Raw genomic sequence first — 17,633 nt, forward strand, 5'->3', positions numbered from 1 at the left:
AGCACCTGTTAAGGTTTTTAAGTAGGGCAACTGATTAGGTAACTTGAAAACTGCCCTTTCTGAACACGTTTACCAGTACAACGTTTTCAAGCATTTCAAAGTCCATAATTGACCTCATTGTGGAATGTCTGCAAACAAATGTTTGCAAGCAACTCAGGATAATCATCAGTGGATACTGATTTCACAGAAGGTTCTGGAAGGACTACAGCAATGTATATGAAAGTGTTAGTTGCTCAGTTGTGTCTGACTCTTTGCAACCCCATCGACTATAGCCCACCAGGCTCCTCTCTCCATGGAATTCCCAGGCAAGAATACTGGAGTGGGTAGCTGTTCCCTTCTCCAGGGGATATTCCCAACTCAGGGATCAAACCTGAGTTTCCCACATTGTAGGCAGATTCTTTTACTATTTGAGCCACCAGGGAAGCCCATGTATATGTATATAAATATGTATATGGGCTTCCCTGGTGGCTCAACTGATAAAGAATCCACTTCCAATGCAGGAGACCTAGGTTCAGTCCCTGAGTTGGGCAGATCCCCTGGAGAAGGGAATAGCTACGCACTCCAGTATTTTGGTCTGGAGAATTCCATGGACTGTATAGTCCATGGGGTCACAAAGAGTGGGACAGGACTGAGCAACTTTCACACTTCAAGCTAATTACCTCTACCTAGGTTCTTCATGCCCAAACCTATCACTGGCTGTGTCTCCATCCCAGCGTAGTGGCTCCATCCCAGCTTATTAGCCCCACATCTAATGCATATATGAATGCAGCCTAATAAGGTTGTTTAATGGAAGCAAATAGTCTGCTGTGGAAAAATACAGAGAGTTCTGGAATTAGTGAAAAATAGTCAAGTTGAAACAATGAATTTTAGTGCTAACTTGGCTCCCACTTCTTTTGTTCAGGTTTTCCTACATCAGTGCAAAGGTGATACTTTCCTCTTCCACCTGCTTGTTGAGGGCAGATTGCATTTCCCAGAGCAAACCACAGCCATATCTCTCACCCCTCGTTCTCTCTGTAGTGTGCCCGCCACCACTTCCCCATCAAGAAAGGAAACCTAATTCCTGACCGTTTGGATTGGGGTTGGCTTTTGGGAATTACTTGCAATGAATAAAATGGTTCTAATGTTTTCTATAATAAATAGTAGGAAACCACAGTAGGTTTTTTTAGATTTTGAAAAATTTATTATAACAAATTCGCCATAAAATATTGTCTAGATTCTGAGACATTGCTATTAATAGTAAGATTTATCTCAAAGAATAAGTCAGCAAAAGCATTAATTATCTTAAATGCAAATACAAATGAGAACATTTATCAAATACCAACTAGGTAATTGTTATCTTTATTATGGTAAAATATACATAAAGTATATCATTTTAACACTTTTAAATGTACAGGTCAGTGGCATTAAGCACAATCACAACTTTGTACAATTATCACCATTATCCATTTCTAGAACTTTTTAAAAAATTCGCTATATTAACAAAAGTTTTCCCACAAGGCCTTTTACGGGTTCGTGGGCTGATGAAACCGAAAGTGCAGTGTTGTGGCTGCTGCCAGGAGTGATTCTCACCTTCACCTGTGCCAGTCCTCGCTATGAACAGAAGAACAGATTACTTGGTTACTGAGGAAGAGATCAGTCTCACTAGAGGACCATCAGGCCTGGGCTTCAACATCATCGGTGGGACAGATCAGCAGTATGTCTCCAATGATAGTGGCATCTTCGTCAGCCACGTCAAAGAGAATAGGGCTGTGGGCTCTGGATGGGTGGCTCCAGGAGGGTGATAAGATCTGCTTGGTCAATGGCCAAGACCTAAAGAATCTGCTGCACCAGGATGCCATAGACCTTTTCTGTAATGCAGGCTATGCTGTGTCCCTGAGAGTGCAGCACAGGTTACAGGTGCAGAATGGGGCCAGTTCAGTTCAGTCGCTCAGTCGTGTCCGACTCTTTGTGATCGCATGAATCGCAGCACGCCAGGCCTCCCTGTCCATCACCAACTCCTGGAATTCACCCAAACTCATGTGCATCAAGTCGGTGATGCCATCCAGCCATCTCATCCTCTGTCATCCCCTTCTCCTCCTGCCCCCAATCCCTCCCAGCATCAGGGTCTTTTCCAATGAGTCAACTCTTCACATGAGGTGGTCAAAGTATTGGAGTTTCAGCCTCAGCATCAGTCCTTCCAATGTACACCCAGGACTGGTCTCCTTTAGGATGGACTGGTTGGATCTCCTTGCAGTCCAAGGGACTCTCAAGAGTCTTCTCCAGCACCACAGTTCAAAAGCATCAATTCTTCAGTGCTCAACTTTCTGTAGAGTCCAACTCTCACATCCATACATGACCACTGGAGAAACCATAGCCTTGACTAGATGGACCTTTGTTGGCAGAGTAATATCTCTGCTTTTTAATATGCTGTCTAGGTTGGTCATAACTTTCCTTCCCAGGGAGTAAGCGTCTTTTAATTTCATGGCTGCAATCACCATCTGCAATGATTTTGGAGCCCCCAAAAATAAGGTCTGTCACTGTTTCCACTGTTTGCCCATCTATTTCCCATGAAGTGATGGGACCAGATGCCATGATCTTTGTTTTCTGAATGTTGAGCTTTAAGCCAACTTTTTCACTCTCCTCTTTCACTTTGATCAAGAGGCTTTTTAGTTCCTCATCACTTTCTGCCTAGTCCATAAGGATGGTGTCATCTGCATATCTGAGGTTATTGATATTTCTCCCGGCAATCTTGATTCTAGGTTGTGCTTCTTCCAGCCCAACGTTTCTCATGATGTACTCTGAATATAAGTTAAATAAGCAGGATGACATTATACAGCCTTGACGTACTCCTTTTCCTATTTGGAACCAGAATGGGCCCATAGGACCTCAAAATGAAGGGGAGCCAAGTGGTGTTACCATAACTGTGGTGGTGCCTTTGTTTGCCCTCACCACGGTAGCAACCTGGGCCTTCACGAGATACCAGCAATAACTTTGAAAAACTTGCTTTCTTCCAGTGTTCCCAGAGAAGACACATTTCTCTCTCTCTCTCACCCTCCTCTCCTGCCAGTCTTCCATAACTTTCCCTCTACATAGCCAGCTTATGATTTAAAGAGACTGCTACCCAACGAGAATCTTCCTATTCAAAATCTCTGAATCCTCATATTCTTATGGGAGAGTAAAGGTATTGTTTGAACGAAACCTGAAAGAAGGACTTGCCTAGAAGAGAGAGTTACATATTTTACTAGGACCGCCAATGAAAGTTCAGCTACAACCTCAAAAATGTGAAAGGTCCAGTCTTCCCATCATCCTGCAGTATTCCTTTTTTTCTTACCTGGTGTGCGTCAAACGCCAGCTGTAATAAGAGGAAAAAAGGACTTTTCTCTTAAAAAAAAAATTTCCCATAAGGAAAGCACCAGATTGTTTCACTGTAGTATTTTATCAAACTTTTTAGGAAAAATAACACGAATCTTTTAATTAAAACTTTAAAAACTCATTTATTAAAAAGAAAAAATGGAACATTTGCCAAATTACTTTATCTGGCTATCAAATCTGATGTTAAAACCAGACAAACACATTACAGAGAACAAAATTGCAAACCAATACTCTACATGTACATAAGTACAAAAATCCATAACAAAGTAATGGCAAATCAAATTCAGAAAATAAAAATGTTTTACTACATCATGAGAAAGAAGAGATGTCCATCCTAGGAATATAAGGTTAGTTTAACACTTTTAAAAACAATCATTATAGATTGCAATTTAAAAATTTGGCTAGCTTTTTAAAAATTATTGAAGTATAGTTGCTATACAATAGTATACATTACAGGCATACAATATAATGGTTTGCACATTTCAAGGGTTATAAATATTGGCTATATTCTCCATATTGTACCATATGTCCTTGTAGTTTATTTTATACCTAAAAGTTTGTACCTTGAAATCCCCCAGCTTTATAGTTAATGTATTGTTAGTGCTTAAAGGAAATAGTACATGAAAGGAGAGGCTTAAAAAATCAAAAATTGCAGATTTTGTGAATGAGAGGTAGGAAAGGTATGAATCCATCCTGATCTCAAGCTTCAGGAAGGTAAATACGACCCAAACCAATTCCAGGTTGTTTGTTTGCTAAGTCCAAGAACTCAGACCAGCCTTTGACTTAGAGATCATACCCCGGGTGTGTACAAAACTCCGCTAACAAGCAACCCAAACAGTTACTAACACCGAGTAACCAAGATGGAACGACTGGAAATCACTACTCTTGCTCTTGTGATTTGTGTCACTTGCCTGGTTTTTCTTTTTGTGTGGAAGAAAAGTCACAAAGGTTTGGGAAAGCTCCCTCCTGGTCCAACTCCCCTTCCCATCATTGGGAATCTGATGCAACTAAACCTCAAGGACATCCCTGCATCTCTTTCCAAGGTAAGGGGGTTTTATTAGGGGCTGGTCATCTCCAGGTAAAGGGGAGTCACCTTCAGATTATCTTTGTGTCATCTTTAACTTTTCTTATTAATAGTTTTACTCACTGCTAAGGCACTTTGGTGTATCTATTTCTGTATTACAAGACAGATGTTCTCCCCCACCCCCTTTATTTTTTTCTGAATTGGATCACTTTAGAGGTGACAGTGAAGTGTGTTAACCTGACCTGAGATACAGATTGAATTCTAGTGAATGGGAAAATTCTGAAGTCAGAACATATTTTAACCAAAAGTCTTCTAAACCTCTCTGCATGTAACACTAACCAAAAGACAATCAAATGTAAAAGAAAAATGTAAATAATGTCCTTTTATGTTATTATTACTATTTCAGACTAATCTATGGGATAATTTGTGATCCTCCTTTTGAAGAGTGATCCTCACACCTTGCTCTCACACAACTCAGCTCTGCTCCCCAACTGACATTCACTCCTTTGAGTTCATTGTGCAAGTATACATTCTCCAAAAATTCCCTAATTACTGTCGTCTGACCAATGAATAAAGAAAGTACAATGTGCACGTGCGCACACACACGCACATACCGAGGAATATTATTTCCCCTTAATGAAGGAGGAAATCCTGTCACTGACAGCAACATTGATGAACCTGGAGGATATCCTAAATTATAGAAGCCAGGCACAGAAGGACAAATACTATATGAACTCACTTACATGGGGACTCCAAAAGAGTCATAGAAGTAGGGAGTAGAATGGTGGTTGCCAGGGACTGGGGGAGGAAGAGAAATAGGGTGATGTTCAATATTGCTGTAAAAAAGGAAAGTCAAGTTGCCATAGCTAAAAGGGAATGGAATCCAGTGCATAAGCTGGAGGATTGGGCCTTTTTCGGGGCATGGAGAGTCATTTATATTAACAGAGAACTATGTATATGGGTACAGATTCTAGTGAACAAGAAGCTATGGTAGCAGCACGTGGACATTCTCTTCCTTCTATTATCTCTGTGAAATAGGGAGCAACATCATCAGCTGAGGGTGAGGTTGGAAGGGAAGGGCCTGATGTTTTGTGCCCCAAAGTACAGAGAGACACTCCTTCAGAGGAACCAAGAAAGTAGTTTCATTCTCCTTGGACAGAGAAAACAGAAAGTAGCAAAATTCTCTACCATTTAAGTGTAAGTTTTAAAAAGTGTAGGAAAGGCAGAAAGAAAAAAGAGGTGGCAAGTTCAGTAAGTTTTGCCATTTAAGAATTTTACTTAAAAAAATGGAGGATTGTAATATGCATATGGATCTTTAAATGTAACTTTATTTTTGTTCAACTAGAACATGAACATGTTTCCATACCATCATACATCTTCACATAAGTACTTTCAAATGGCTACTTTAAATTCACATGCATGGATGTAAAATACATTTGAAAACAAATCCCTAGCTGGCAGCTGTTTTAGTACTCTATTTTTCCCCTTGACACAATGCTATCATAAATATGTAATTTCATTCTTTTTAATATCTACTAAGTAAGCTCTCTTTGTCTTGTCATGGCTGCTTCCTTCTCATCTCTAGTTTTTTCTTAAACGTCACCTCCTCATAGAATTCTCATCTATTTTGTTAAGTTTTCCCATTATCATCTAGCATAAGTACATTCTTTACCACTTTCATAGAATCATGTGCAGCTTGTATTGCAAATGTAGTTTGTTTTGCTCCTGTTACTTCCACTAGACTCTAAGTTCCGTGAGGGTTCCTGGCACAATGTCTAACAGAATATAATTGCTTAGTAAATATTTATATTGCTCAGTGGTTGCATGTATAGATGAAGGAAAGAATGAATCCATGACTGTCGCCCAGGTTAAATGACTGAAAGGAACTTAATGGAGCAAAGTCTAAGCTACGTGTGAATCATTAGTTAATTCCCACCAAAGCCTCCAATGGAGAGATTTCACAATAGCCCTTATAGTTGTTTGCATCTCTTTACAGTTGGCCAAACAATATGGACCTGTTTACACTCTGCACCTTGGATCCCAGACCACTGTGGTCTTACATGGATATGAAGTGGTGAAGGAAGCTCTAATTGACCAAGGTGATGAATTCCTTGGCAGAGCACATTTTCCTATTATTGACGATACCCAGAGAGGATATGGTATGTTTCAAAATACAAGTTAATTCTTTTTAGCAAAAAAGTGTGATTAACCTAATGAGTATCTGTTTTGCAACAAGCGATAAATTAGATGCTGCAATACTGCACTGCAATTCAGATACTAACTACTCAGAGTTAGTCCATACTCCATATGTTAAGTATGTGTGTGTGTGTGTGTGTGTGTGTGAGCGCGCGCGTGCACATGCATGCTAAGTCGCACACGCGCCTGCTAAGTCGCTTCAGTCATGTCCCATTCTTTGTGACCCTATGGACTGTGGCCTGCTAGACTAATCTGTTCATGGAATTCCCCAGCCAAGAATACTGGAGTGGGTTGCCATGCCCTTCTCTAGGGGATCTTCCCGACACAGGAATCAAACCCAGGTCTCATGTCTCCTACAGTAGCAGGCAGTTTCTTCACCACTAGTGACCACCTGGTAAGCCTTACGTTAAGGGCATCATTCTCCAAAAGACTACCCTCGCTTCTATTGTCAGCCACAAGTTCAGAGGTCTCCAGATTACCCACACTTATAACCAGCTGGCTAAAAATTCAGGGTTTCCATGACCACCTAGGTTCAATAATTTACTGGAATGACTCACAGAACTCAGGAAGATGCCATACTTACAATCACAATTCTATTACATATGAAAGCTACAAATGGAGAGACACGTTGGACAAGGTTTAGGAGTGCCCCAGATGCAGAGCTTCTGTATTCATTCTCTTGCAAGGAATCAGAATGCATTGCCCATTCAATGTGTTGGTATATTCACCAACTCAGAATCTCATCAGAGCTTCGGTGTCGGGAGGTTTTCACTGGAACTTCATTACTTGAGCACAGTTGATTGATTGATTGGCCATCTGATAGAACTCAGTCTCTAGCTTCTTCCATTCCTTGAAAGTCCTAAGGTCTGGCTGATATCACTTGGGTGAAAGCTTCAGTTCTCTAAATACAAAGTTCATCTTTCTGGGGCCAACTCCATCTTGACAGTGTTAAGGAATCTACCATGAGTTACCTCATTATCATAAACTCAAGTGTGATCCCAGAGGCTCAGCATGAATAACAAACTTCTGTGTTAGAAGTGGGAAAATCCAAGGATTTAGAAGCTGTGTCCCATGAATGGGGACAAAAAACAGATATTTTTTTTAATTGTACAGCAGATACTCCGAAAATTCTATTGAGATAAACATCAAAAACAGACTCCAAGTTCCCTTTAAGATAAATCTGCAAATATGATTGTGATTTTAAAAAAAGCAATCTGGGAACATTTTGAAAATAAAAGTTGTTACCCAAAGGTCTTACGATTTAGAGAGCCATGTTTGGGGTGTCATTTCACAGGGTACAAAGATTGCAGTGACATAGTGGCAGCAACAACAAACAGATGACTAGGTACAGAAATTACTGTGTTTTCAATGTCAGCTCCTGGTTTGGGACTGGTGGGGGGATGGAGAGGTGGGAGTGAGGGGGTGGAGAGAGGGTGGTAAGATCAGAGTGGTAACACACAGGGAGCTACAGTGGTACTTAGTCAAGTTCAAGTTCTTCAGTGGGACAACAGGCTCACAGATAATTATTTTCTTACTATGTTTCAAAACTTAAACATATGAAGTATTACACAATAAAAAAAACCTAGGACAGCCTGAAAATCTCCTCTAATCCATTTAAAAATTGTAAAATTGCAAGCCCCAAAGAAATAGAAACTTAATTCTTTTCAAAGCATATTTATGAATAATTAATTAAATATTATGCAGTGTACTAAGTGATGAAAGAGAAACAATTTTTAATCTCTCTTACATTAGATATACATGCTTACCTAAAGAAGCAACCAAACCTTCCCTCTATTTCTTCCCATTTTTTTTTAAAAACAAGTTGATTACGTTGGCTGTGTGTGAGGTTTGGAATTAATTTTTTATTTGTTTATATTTGTATCTGCAGAATCTTCGTTGCTGCACAGGCTTTCCCCTAGTCGCAGCAAGTGGAGGCTGCTCCTCCTTGTGGTTCGTGGGCTTCTCATAGCAGTGGCTTCTCTTGCTGTGAAGCACGGGCCCTGGGGTACGCAGGCTTCTGTAGCTGCACCGTGGGCTCAGCAGTTGTGGGTCCTGGTCTCTAGGGCACAGGCTCAATACTTGTGGTGCACGGGATTTTTCGCTCTGTGGCATGTGGAATATATCCTGGCTAGGGATTGAATCCATGTCTCCAGCATTGGCAGGCAGACTCTACCACTACCACCAGGGAAACCCTGAAATTAATTTTTAACTGGAGCAGAAGGTATTGGGCTGGATTGAGCTCAGTTCAGTTCAGTTGCTCAGTCATGTCCGACGCTTTGCAACCCCATGAACCGCAGCATACCAGGCCTCCCTGTCCATCACCAACTCCCAGAGTTCACTCACACGCATGTCCATCGAGTCAGTGATGCCATCCAGCCATCTCATCCTCTGTCGTCCCCTTCTCCTCCTGCCCCCAATCCCTCCCAGCATCAGGGTCTTTTCCAATGAGTCAACTCTTTGCATGAGGTGGCCAAAGTATTGGAGTTTCAGCTTCAGCATCAGTCCTCCCAATAAACACCCAGGACTTATCTCCTTTAGGATGGACTGGTTGGATCTCCTTGCAGTCCAAGGGACTCTCAAGAGTCTTCTCTGACACCACAGTTCAAAAGCATCAATTCTTTGGTGCTCAGCTTTCTTTAGAGTCCAACTCTCACATCCATACTTGACTACTGGAAAAACAATAGCCTTGACTAGATGGACCTTTGTTGACAAAGTAATGTCTCTGCTTTTTAATATGCTGTCTAGGTTGGTCATAACTTTCCTTCCAAGGAGTAAGCGTCTTTTAATTTCATGGCTGCAATCACCATCTGCAGTGATTTTGGAGCCCCCAAAAATAAAAGTCTGACACTGTTTCCACTGTTTCCCCATCTATTTCCCATGAAGTGATGGAAGTGGGTGCCATGATCTTAGTTTTCTGTTGTTGAGCTTTAACCCAGCTTTTTCATTCTCCTCTTTCACTTTCATCAAGAGGCTCTTTAGTTCCTCCTCACTTTCTGCAGATGGTGTCATCTGCATATCTGAGGTTATTGATATTTCTCCCAGCAATCTTGATTCCGGCTTGTGTTTCTTCCAGCCCAGCATTTCTCATGATGTACTCTACATAGAAGTTAAATAAGCAGGGTGACAATATACAGCCTTGACGTACTCCTTTTCCTATTTGGAACCAGTCTGTTGTTCCATGTCCAGTTCTAACTGTTGCTTCTTGATCTGCATACAGGTTTCTCAAGAGGCAGGTCAGGTGGTCTGCTATTCCCATCTCTTTCAGAATTTTCCACAGTTTGTTGCAATACACACAGTCAAAGGCTTTGGCATCGTCAATAAGGCAGAAATAGATGCTTTTCTGGAACTCTCTTGCTTTTTCCATGATCCAGTGGATGTTGGCAATTTGATCTCTGGTTCCTGTGCCTTTTCTAAAACCAGCTTGAACATCTGAAAGTTCACGGTTCACATATTGCTGAAGCCTGGCTTGGAGAATTTTGAGCATTACTTTCCTAGCATGTGAGATGAGTGCAATTGTGTGATTGAGCTCAAGAGGGGGAAAAAATTGCCGTTTTCACAACTCTGAGAATGTTGGTTTTTCAACTTTCCTATAAAATTATTGTTACAGGCTTCTCACTTGCCTGTAATGCCTGTAATGGTGATTGGTTGGTTTAGTCACTAACTTGTGTCCAACTCTTGTGACCCCATGGACTGTGGCCTGCCAGGCTCCTAGCCTATGGGATTCTCTAGGCAAGAATACTGGAGTGGGTTGCCATTAATTCAGCTTTTCTTTTCCTAAAACTTTCTATCCTGGAAAATAACAAAGAGAAAAGCCATTCACTGGTATTTTAGTTTTCCTTCTGTATTAGTTTCCTAGGGCTGTCATAATGTACCAAAAACTGGGTACAAACCTTAGGATGACAGAATTTTATTGTCTTACAGTTTTGGAGTCTAGAAATCTGAGATTAAGACGTTAGTGAGGTTGGTTCCTTCTGAGAGCTTGTGAGGGAGAAAAGGTTTCCTGCTTCTCTCCTGGCTTCTGGTGCTTTTCTGGTAACTTTTTTGTTCCTTGACTTGTAGATGTATTGCCTTAATCTCTGATTCATGTTCACATGGCATTTTCTGTTGTTTGCATGTCTCTGTGTCCAAGTTTCCCCTTCCTAGAAGCATACAGTCATGTTTGAACATTCTCTGGCATTGCCTTTCTTTGGGATTGGAATGAAAACTGACCTTTTCAAGTCCTGTGACCACTGCTGAGTTTCCAAGTTTGCTGGCATATTGAGTGCAGCACTGTAACAGCATCATCTTTTAGGATCTGAAATAGCTCAACTGGAATTCCATCACCTCCACTAGCTTTGTTTGTAGTGATGCTTCCTAAGGCCCACTTGATTTAGAATTCCAGGATGTCTGGCTCCAGGTCAGTGATCACACCATCGTGATTATCTGGGTCATGAAGATTTTTTTTGTATAGTTCTTCTGTGTATCCTTGCCACCTCTTCTAACTGTCTTCTGCTTCTGTTAGATCCATACCATTTCTGTCTTTTATTGTACCCATCTTTGCATGAAATGTTCCCTTGGTATCTCTAATTTTCCTGAAGAGATCTCTAGTCTTTCCCATCCTATTGTTTTCCTCTATTTCTTTGCATTGATCACCGAGGAAGGCTTTCTTATTCTCCCTGCTATTCTTTGGAACTCTGAATTCAAATGGGTATATCTTTCCTTTTCTCCTTTGCCTTTGGTGTCTTTTCTTTTCTCAGCTTTTTGTAAGGCCTCCTCAGACAGCCATTTTGCCTTCTTGAGTTTTTTTTCCCTTGGGTATGGTCTTGATCACTGCCTCCTGTACAATGTCATGAAACTTTGTCCATAGTTCTTCAGGTACTCCATCAGACCTAATCCCTTGATTCTATTTGTCACTTCCACTGTATAATCATAAGGGACTTAATTTAGGTCATACCTGAATGGTCTAGTGGTTTTCCTTACTGTCTTCAACTTAAGTCTGAATTCCGCAATAAGGAGTTCATGATCTGAGCCACAGTCAGCTCCCAGTCTTGTTTTTGCTGTTTGTATAGAGCTTCTCCATCTTTGGCTGCAAAGAATATAATCAATCTGATTTTGGTGTTGACCATCTGGTGATGTCCTTGTGTAGTCTTCTCTTGTGTTGTTAGAAGAGGGTGTTTGCTATGACCAGTGGTTCTCTTGGTTGACTATGACCAGTAAGTGAACTGTGAACATTCAGATGTTCAAAATGGATTTAGAAAAGGCAGAGGAACCAGAGATCAAATTGCCAACAGCCACTGGATCATCAAAAAAGCAAAAAAGAGAGTTCCAGAAAAACATCTACTTCCACTTTGTTGATGATGCCAAAGCCTTTGTGTGTATCACAACAAACTGTGGAAAATTCATAAAGAGATGGGAATACCAGACCACCTTACCTGCCTCCTGAGAAATCTGTATGAAGGTCAAGAAGCAGTAGTTAGAACTGGGCATGGAACAACAGACTGGTTCCAAACTGGGAAAGGAGTACGTCAAGGCTGTATATTGTCACTCTGCTTATTTAACTTATATGCAGAGTACATCATGAGAAACACTGGGCTGGAAGAAAGACAAACTAGAATCAAGACTGCAGGGAAAAATATCAATAACCTCAGATACGCAGATGACGCCACTCTTATGGCAGAAAGCGAAGAGGAACTGAAGAGCCTCTTGATGAAAGTGAAAGAGGAGAGTGAAAAAGTTGGCTTAAAGCTCAACATTCAGAAAACTAAGATCATGGCATCTGGTCCCATCACTTAATGGCATAGATGGGGAAACAATGGAAACAGTGACAGACTTTATTTTTTGGGGCTCCAAAATCACTGCAGGTAGTGATGGCAGCCATGAAATTAAAAGACACTTACTCCTTGGAAGGAAAGTTATGACTAACCTAGACAGCCTGTTAAAAAGCAGAGACATTACTTTGCCAACAAAGGTCTATCTAGTCAAAGCTATGGTTTTTCCAGTAGTTGTGTATGGATGTGAGAGTTGGACCATAAAGAAAGCTGAGTGGTGTAGAATTGATGCTTTTGAACTGTGGTGTTGGAGAAGACTCTTGAGAGTCCCTTGGACTGCAAGGAGATCCAACCAGTCCATGCTAAAGGAAACCAGTCCTGAATATTCATTGGAAGGACTGATGTTGAAGCTGAAACTCCAATACTTTGGCCACCTAATGTGAAGAACTGAGTCATCTGAAAAGACCCTGATGCTGGAAAAGATTGAAGGCAGGAGGAGACAGGGATGTCAGAGGATGAGAAGTTTGGATGGCATCACCCACTCTATGGATGTGAGTTTGAGCAAGCTCTGGGAATTGGTGATGGACAGGGAAGCCTGGCATGCTGCAGTCCATGGGTTGCAAAGAGTCAGACACAACTGAGCAACTAAACTGCATTGAACAGTCATATTGGATTGTACCCACCCTAATCTCATTTGGCTTCCCTCATAACTCAGTTGGTAAAGAATCTGCCTGAAATGCAGGTGACCCCAGTTCGATTCCTGAGTTGGGAAGATCCACTGGAGAACGAATAGGCTGCCCTCTCCAGTATTCTTGGGCTTCCCTTATGGCTCAGCTGGTAAAGAATCCGCCCACAATGCGGGAGACCTGGGTTCGATCCCTGGGTTGGGAAGATCCCCTGGAGAAAGGAAAGGCTACCCACTCCAGTATGCTGGCCTGGAGAATTGTCCATGGGGTCACAAAGAGTCAGATAGGACTGAGTGACTTTCACTTTCACTAATCTCATTTTAACTTGATTACCTCTGCAAAGATCCTATTTCCAAATAAGGTCATTATATTGGCTGTAATGACCTTATTTAGAAATAAGGCTGTAATTCATAGATACCAGGACCAGGACATCAACGTATTTTGAGGGGAAACAATTCAACCCATAACATCTTTGTAAATGAAATATCTGCTAAAATGCCAGATAGCTTTCTGGCCTAGTGATCTTTGAACTGTGTAATATAGCACTGCAGATTTTGTGTCTAACTAATCAAGTTGTTGAAATATTTCCTGTTAACCATCAACTCACTATTTTACCCAGTGTCTTAATCTTTAAACATTTATCTCATTGGTGAATTGCAACAGCTCGAGTCCTTACTTTACCTTACTCATTCAATCTATACACCAGTTTTAGATGCCATTGTTCACTCACTAAAATACAAAATTTAAAATAACTTGGTACTCTTAAAGGTATGGCTAAATAGCCATTCATTCTTTACCTGCTGCTGCTGCTAAGTCGCTTCAGTCGTGTCTGATTCTGTGCGACCCCATATTCGGCAGCCCACCAGGCTCCCCTGTCCCTGGGATTCTCCAGGCAAGAACACTGGAGTGGGTTGCCATTTCCTTCTCCGATGCACGAAAATGAAAGTGAAGTTGCTCAGTTGTGTCCGACTCTTAGCGACCTCTTGGCCTGCAGCCTACCAGCCTTCTCCGCCCATAGGATTTTCCAGGCAAGAGTACTGGAGTGGGGTGCCATTGCCTTCTCCGCATTCTTTCCCTGGAAGAGTGCAGATGCTATAACATTTTTGGAAAGTAATCTACTATATCTACGGACATATAAACTGTAGAGACCTATTGAGGAATCTAGTTTACAAAAATAGAAGTAAACAGCTATGTAATTATTCACCCATGCACATACTTGCCCCAAAACAGTGAGTGTGGAGAGGGCGTTGCTTCCTTGGAACACCACCCACCAGCAGGGATGCAGGTGCGATAAAGAAGTGTATGTTTTAAAATGCATTTACATTATAGGTATACATTCTGAACAAAGCGAGAAAAATCGGAAAGTATTCCAGTTATCTCTTGTGTAACAAACCACCCCAGACTCAGGGATGTAAAACAGTACCCTCCACCCCCCAGCCTTTTTAATGCTCAGGGACTCTGTGATCAGGAATTTGAATAAGACATAGTGGAATTGGCTTTTCTCTGATCCACAAGGCCTTGGGCCTTAGCAGATATCCTTTTGTGTTTCCCAAATAAAGCTGCTAAGGGTGATTCGAATAGCTGAGGGCTGAAATCACATGGAGGCTTCTTTGTTTACAAGTCTGGCTTTTGGGGATGACCCAAAGGTTGAGCTCAGCTGGGCCTGTCAACAGAGCATCTGCCAGTGGCCTGCCCATGTAGCTTGGGCTTCTCGCTGGCACCTGGAGTCCAGGAGGGGGCATCCTGAGGAAGCATGTGAGCATTTCAAGCTGTGAAGCTTCTTCAGACCAAATCTCAGAACATAGAACCATTTTATTCATTGCAAGTAATTCCCAAAAGCCAACCCTAATCCAAATGGACAGGAATTAGGTTTCCTTTCTTGATGGGGAAGGGGTGGTGGGCACACTACAGAAGAGAATGAGGGGTGAGAGATATGGCTGTGGTTCACTCTGGAAATGCAATCTGCCCTCAACAAACAGGTGGAAGAGGAAAGTGTCACCTTAGCACTGATACAAGAAAACCCGAAGAACAGAAGTTTAAGTGGGAGCCAAGTGTTCCTGCAGTGGAGGCCAGAATTAGAGAGACTTCTGCATTGAGTCACAGACAACCCTGGACCAAAGCTGAACTCTATTCATAGAAGAGACTGACTTCTGTGTGTGAGATTCATATGTATAATCCCAGATCTCGACTCTCCAAAAGCTTTTTAATTTAGAAATAGGGATATAGGTTCAGTCACTGGGTCAGAAAGATCCCCTGGAGAAGGAAATGGCAACCCATTCCAGTATTCTTGCCTGGGAAATGCCATGGACAGAGGAGCCTGGTGGGCTATATAGTCCATAGGGTCACTGAGTTGGACACAACTTAATGATTACACAACAAAAACAAGATGTCAGATTTCCCTCTGAAATAGATATTATCAAGAGCTTTGGCCTTAAACTTTTAACTGACAGCATCAGTGAATCAAAGCAGCTTTCACATAGCTCACTTATTGTAATCAGTCCCTAGAAAATATTTTAGCACTCTCCCGCTATCACCTTTACCTGGCATCTACTTGAGCCCTGGAAGAATTCAACCATCTTCTCTGTGTTTGTACTCAGAAGATAAACACAGCTAGAGAAATTCTCTCAATAATTACACTGACTTCCCTTTAAATTAATACCTTTAAACCTCAATTAGCCTCTTACTACATGTTTCTCTGTCTGGCTCCTTTTTCTACTCGTATTCACACCCCCACTATGCATTTTCTCTCTTAGAACCATTGTATCATAACTCATTGTAACAACAGAAGCATCAGAAAGGAATTTTCTGTTTCTTAACGTTTTATCTGTAGGTCTATCTGCCTCTGCACCCACACTCTGCTTTTTTCCCTGGGTTACAATAGACAAATGTCCCTATAGCATCTCACCTTCACAAGGATCTTACTTCTTTGGTAGTGCCTTCTCCATCCCAGATTATCCATTGCTGTCCTTTTGTCTTAAAAGCCACTTGCCTTTCTTGCCTTATTTGCCCTGGTTCCCAGTGCTACAGGTGCTGCAGACTGAAATTCCCACAGCTGGCTCTGGCTGAGATCAACTAAAGAGAGGCACTGGCAAGAGGCTGGGGAATGGAAGGAGAGCCAGAGGTCCCCCTGTCTGTGCCTCAGATAGCATCTCTTACAAGAGCTGCATGTCCCCCATAACTCCAGCTCCTTCAGAACAGGACCACTCTGGTTCCAATTCTGGCCAGGTAACCCCAGCCATTGAGCTCCTTTGTCCCTTCCATGGGAAGATGGCAGCAGTTTTCTGCTGTTGATAATTATCAGTTGTCTGGCTGTCCCTGGTTTAACCTCTCAGTGTTTCCATCACCCTAAAACAAATTCCCTGGATTAAATTTCCTTTGTTTTAAATACTTAGAGAGGCTTCTCTTTTCTTGGTTGGACTGTGACTGATAAACTCACTCTCCACTGGACCATTCCCAGGAGCATGTGAGGATTCCATAGCACTCACCTCACAAGCCCCTTGAGTTACTGCCCCCGGTTTCTTGCCCCTTAACAACCAAACTTCTCCAAAGAGACATTCACAATGATGGAGGAATTTGTTTGTAGAAACTATCTTGAGAGATAATACAGGATGTGGGAAAATATAAACATGAACGTTCACAGTAGTAATATTTTTAGGATCTGCTATATGCATAGCAGGTGTCAACTAAACAAAAAGTACACAACGTGAGAGCTGTGAGTTCACTTTTATTTGGGGACTTCCTGAGGCCTACAGCCCAGGAGACAGCCCCTCAGATAGCTCTGAAGAGCTCTGAAGAGCTCTGAAGAACTCTGAAGAGCGAGACGGGAAAGTCAGTATATAAAATGATTTGGTGAAGGGGGTACTTGCAATCAACACCCATCTCGGTAGAAGGCTGCTCCTAGTCACAAGGATTGGATGTCTCCTGAAGTGATTTTAGTGCTTTTCTAAGGATGAGAAAATGAATAAAATTGAGATCATAAAATTTTCTCCTGAAAATATCTAACTATATGAAGGCCCATTCTGTCAGTTTCCCCAGAGCACAGGGTACCTCATCCCTGATCTCCACCCTAAATGCCTTTCAGTGACTGCAGTGGCTAATGATCTAACCCTTGTAGAGCGGGATGGTGAGCAAAATGCCTTTGTTGGCACAGGAAAGTAATGAAAATTTATTAAATAAATGGAAGAATAAATGAAGTGCAAAAGACACAGCAATATTTGAAAGTCTAATTAAGAATTAAATAAATAATTTTGCCACATTTATGATTGCCTTTTGATTTAAAGATGATGTAAAAACAGTTAAAAATTTGAAGAGATGAAAATATTCCTAAAGTTCAATAATAATAATGTTAGACATTATCTAACATTAGATAATAATAATAACATTATTATTATCTAATAATAATGTTAGTCATAATAATGTTAGACATTATAATGTTAGACAATAATAATAAATGTTAGACATTATAATAATTGGATTATTATTGACTTGAATTATTATTGTAATAACTATAATTATATAATAGCTGCTGCTGCTGCTGCTGCTGCTAAGTCGCTTCAGTCGTGTCCGACTCTGTGCGACCCCAGAGACGGGCAGCCCACCAGGCTCCCCCGTCCCTGGGATTCTCCAGGC

At 41.4% G+C, this 17,633-nt stretch overlaps 1 protein-coding gene and 1 pseudogene across 1 annotated transcript in view; both read left to right on the top strand.

Annotated features, from left to right (window-relative positions):
- The first annotated feature begins 1,592 nt into the window (after window positions 1-1,592).
- LOC105002721 lies at window positions 1,593-3,364 on the top strand (annotated as a pseudogene).
- Window positions 3,365-4,080: 716 nt separating this feature from the next.
- Window positions 4,081-17,633, top strand: part of LOC105002722 (cytochrome P450 2C23-like) — a 28,322-nt gene continuing 14,769 nt past the window's right edge. The window contains exons 1-2 of the mRNA XM_010859535.1: window positions 4,081-4,394; window positions 6,372-6,534. Of these exons, the coding sequence (XP_010857837.1) occupies window positions 4,212-4,394; window positions 6,372-6,534 (346 nt within the window). The 5' untranslated portion in view covers window positions 4,081-4,211. The remainder of the gene's footprint in view (window positions 4,395-6,371; window positions 6,535-17,633) is intronic.

The sequence above is a fragment of the Bison bison genome, unplaced genomic scaffold, assembly GCF_000754665.1.
Source record: "Bison bison bison isolate TAMUID 2011002044 unplaced genomic scaffold, Bison_UMD1.0 scf7180017864456, whole genome shotgun sequence".
Classification (NCBI taxonomy): Eukaryota; Metazoa; Chordata; class Mammalia; order Artiodactyla; family Bovidae; genus Bison; species Bison bison.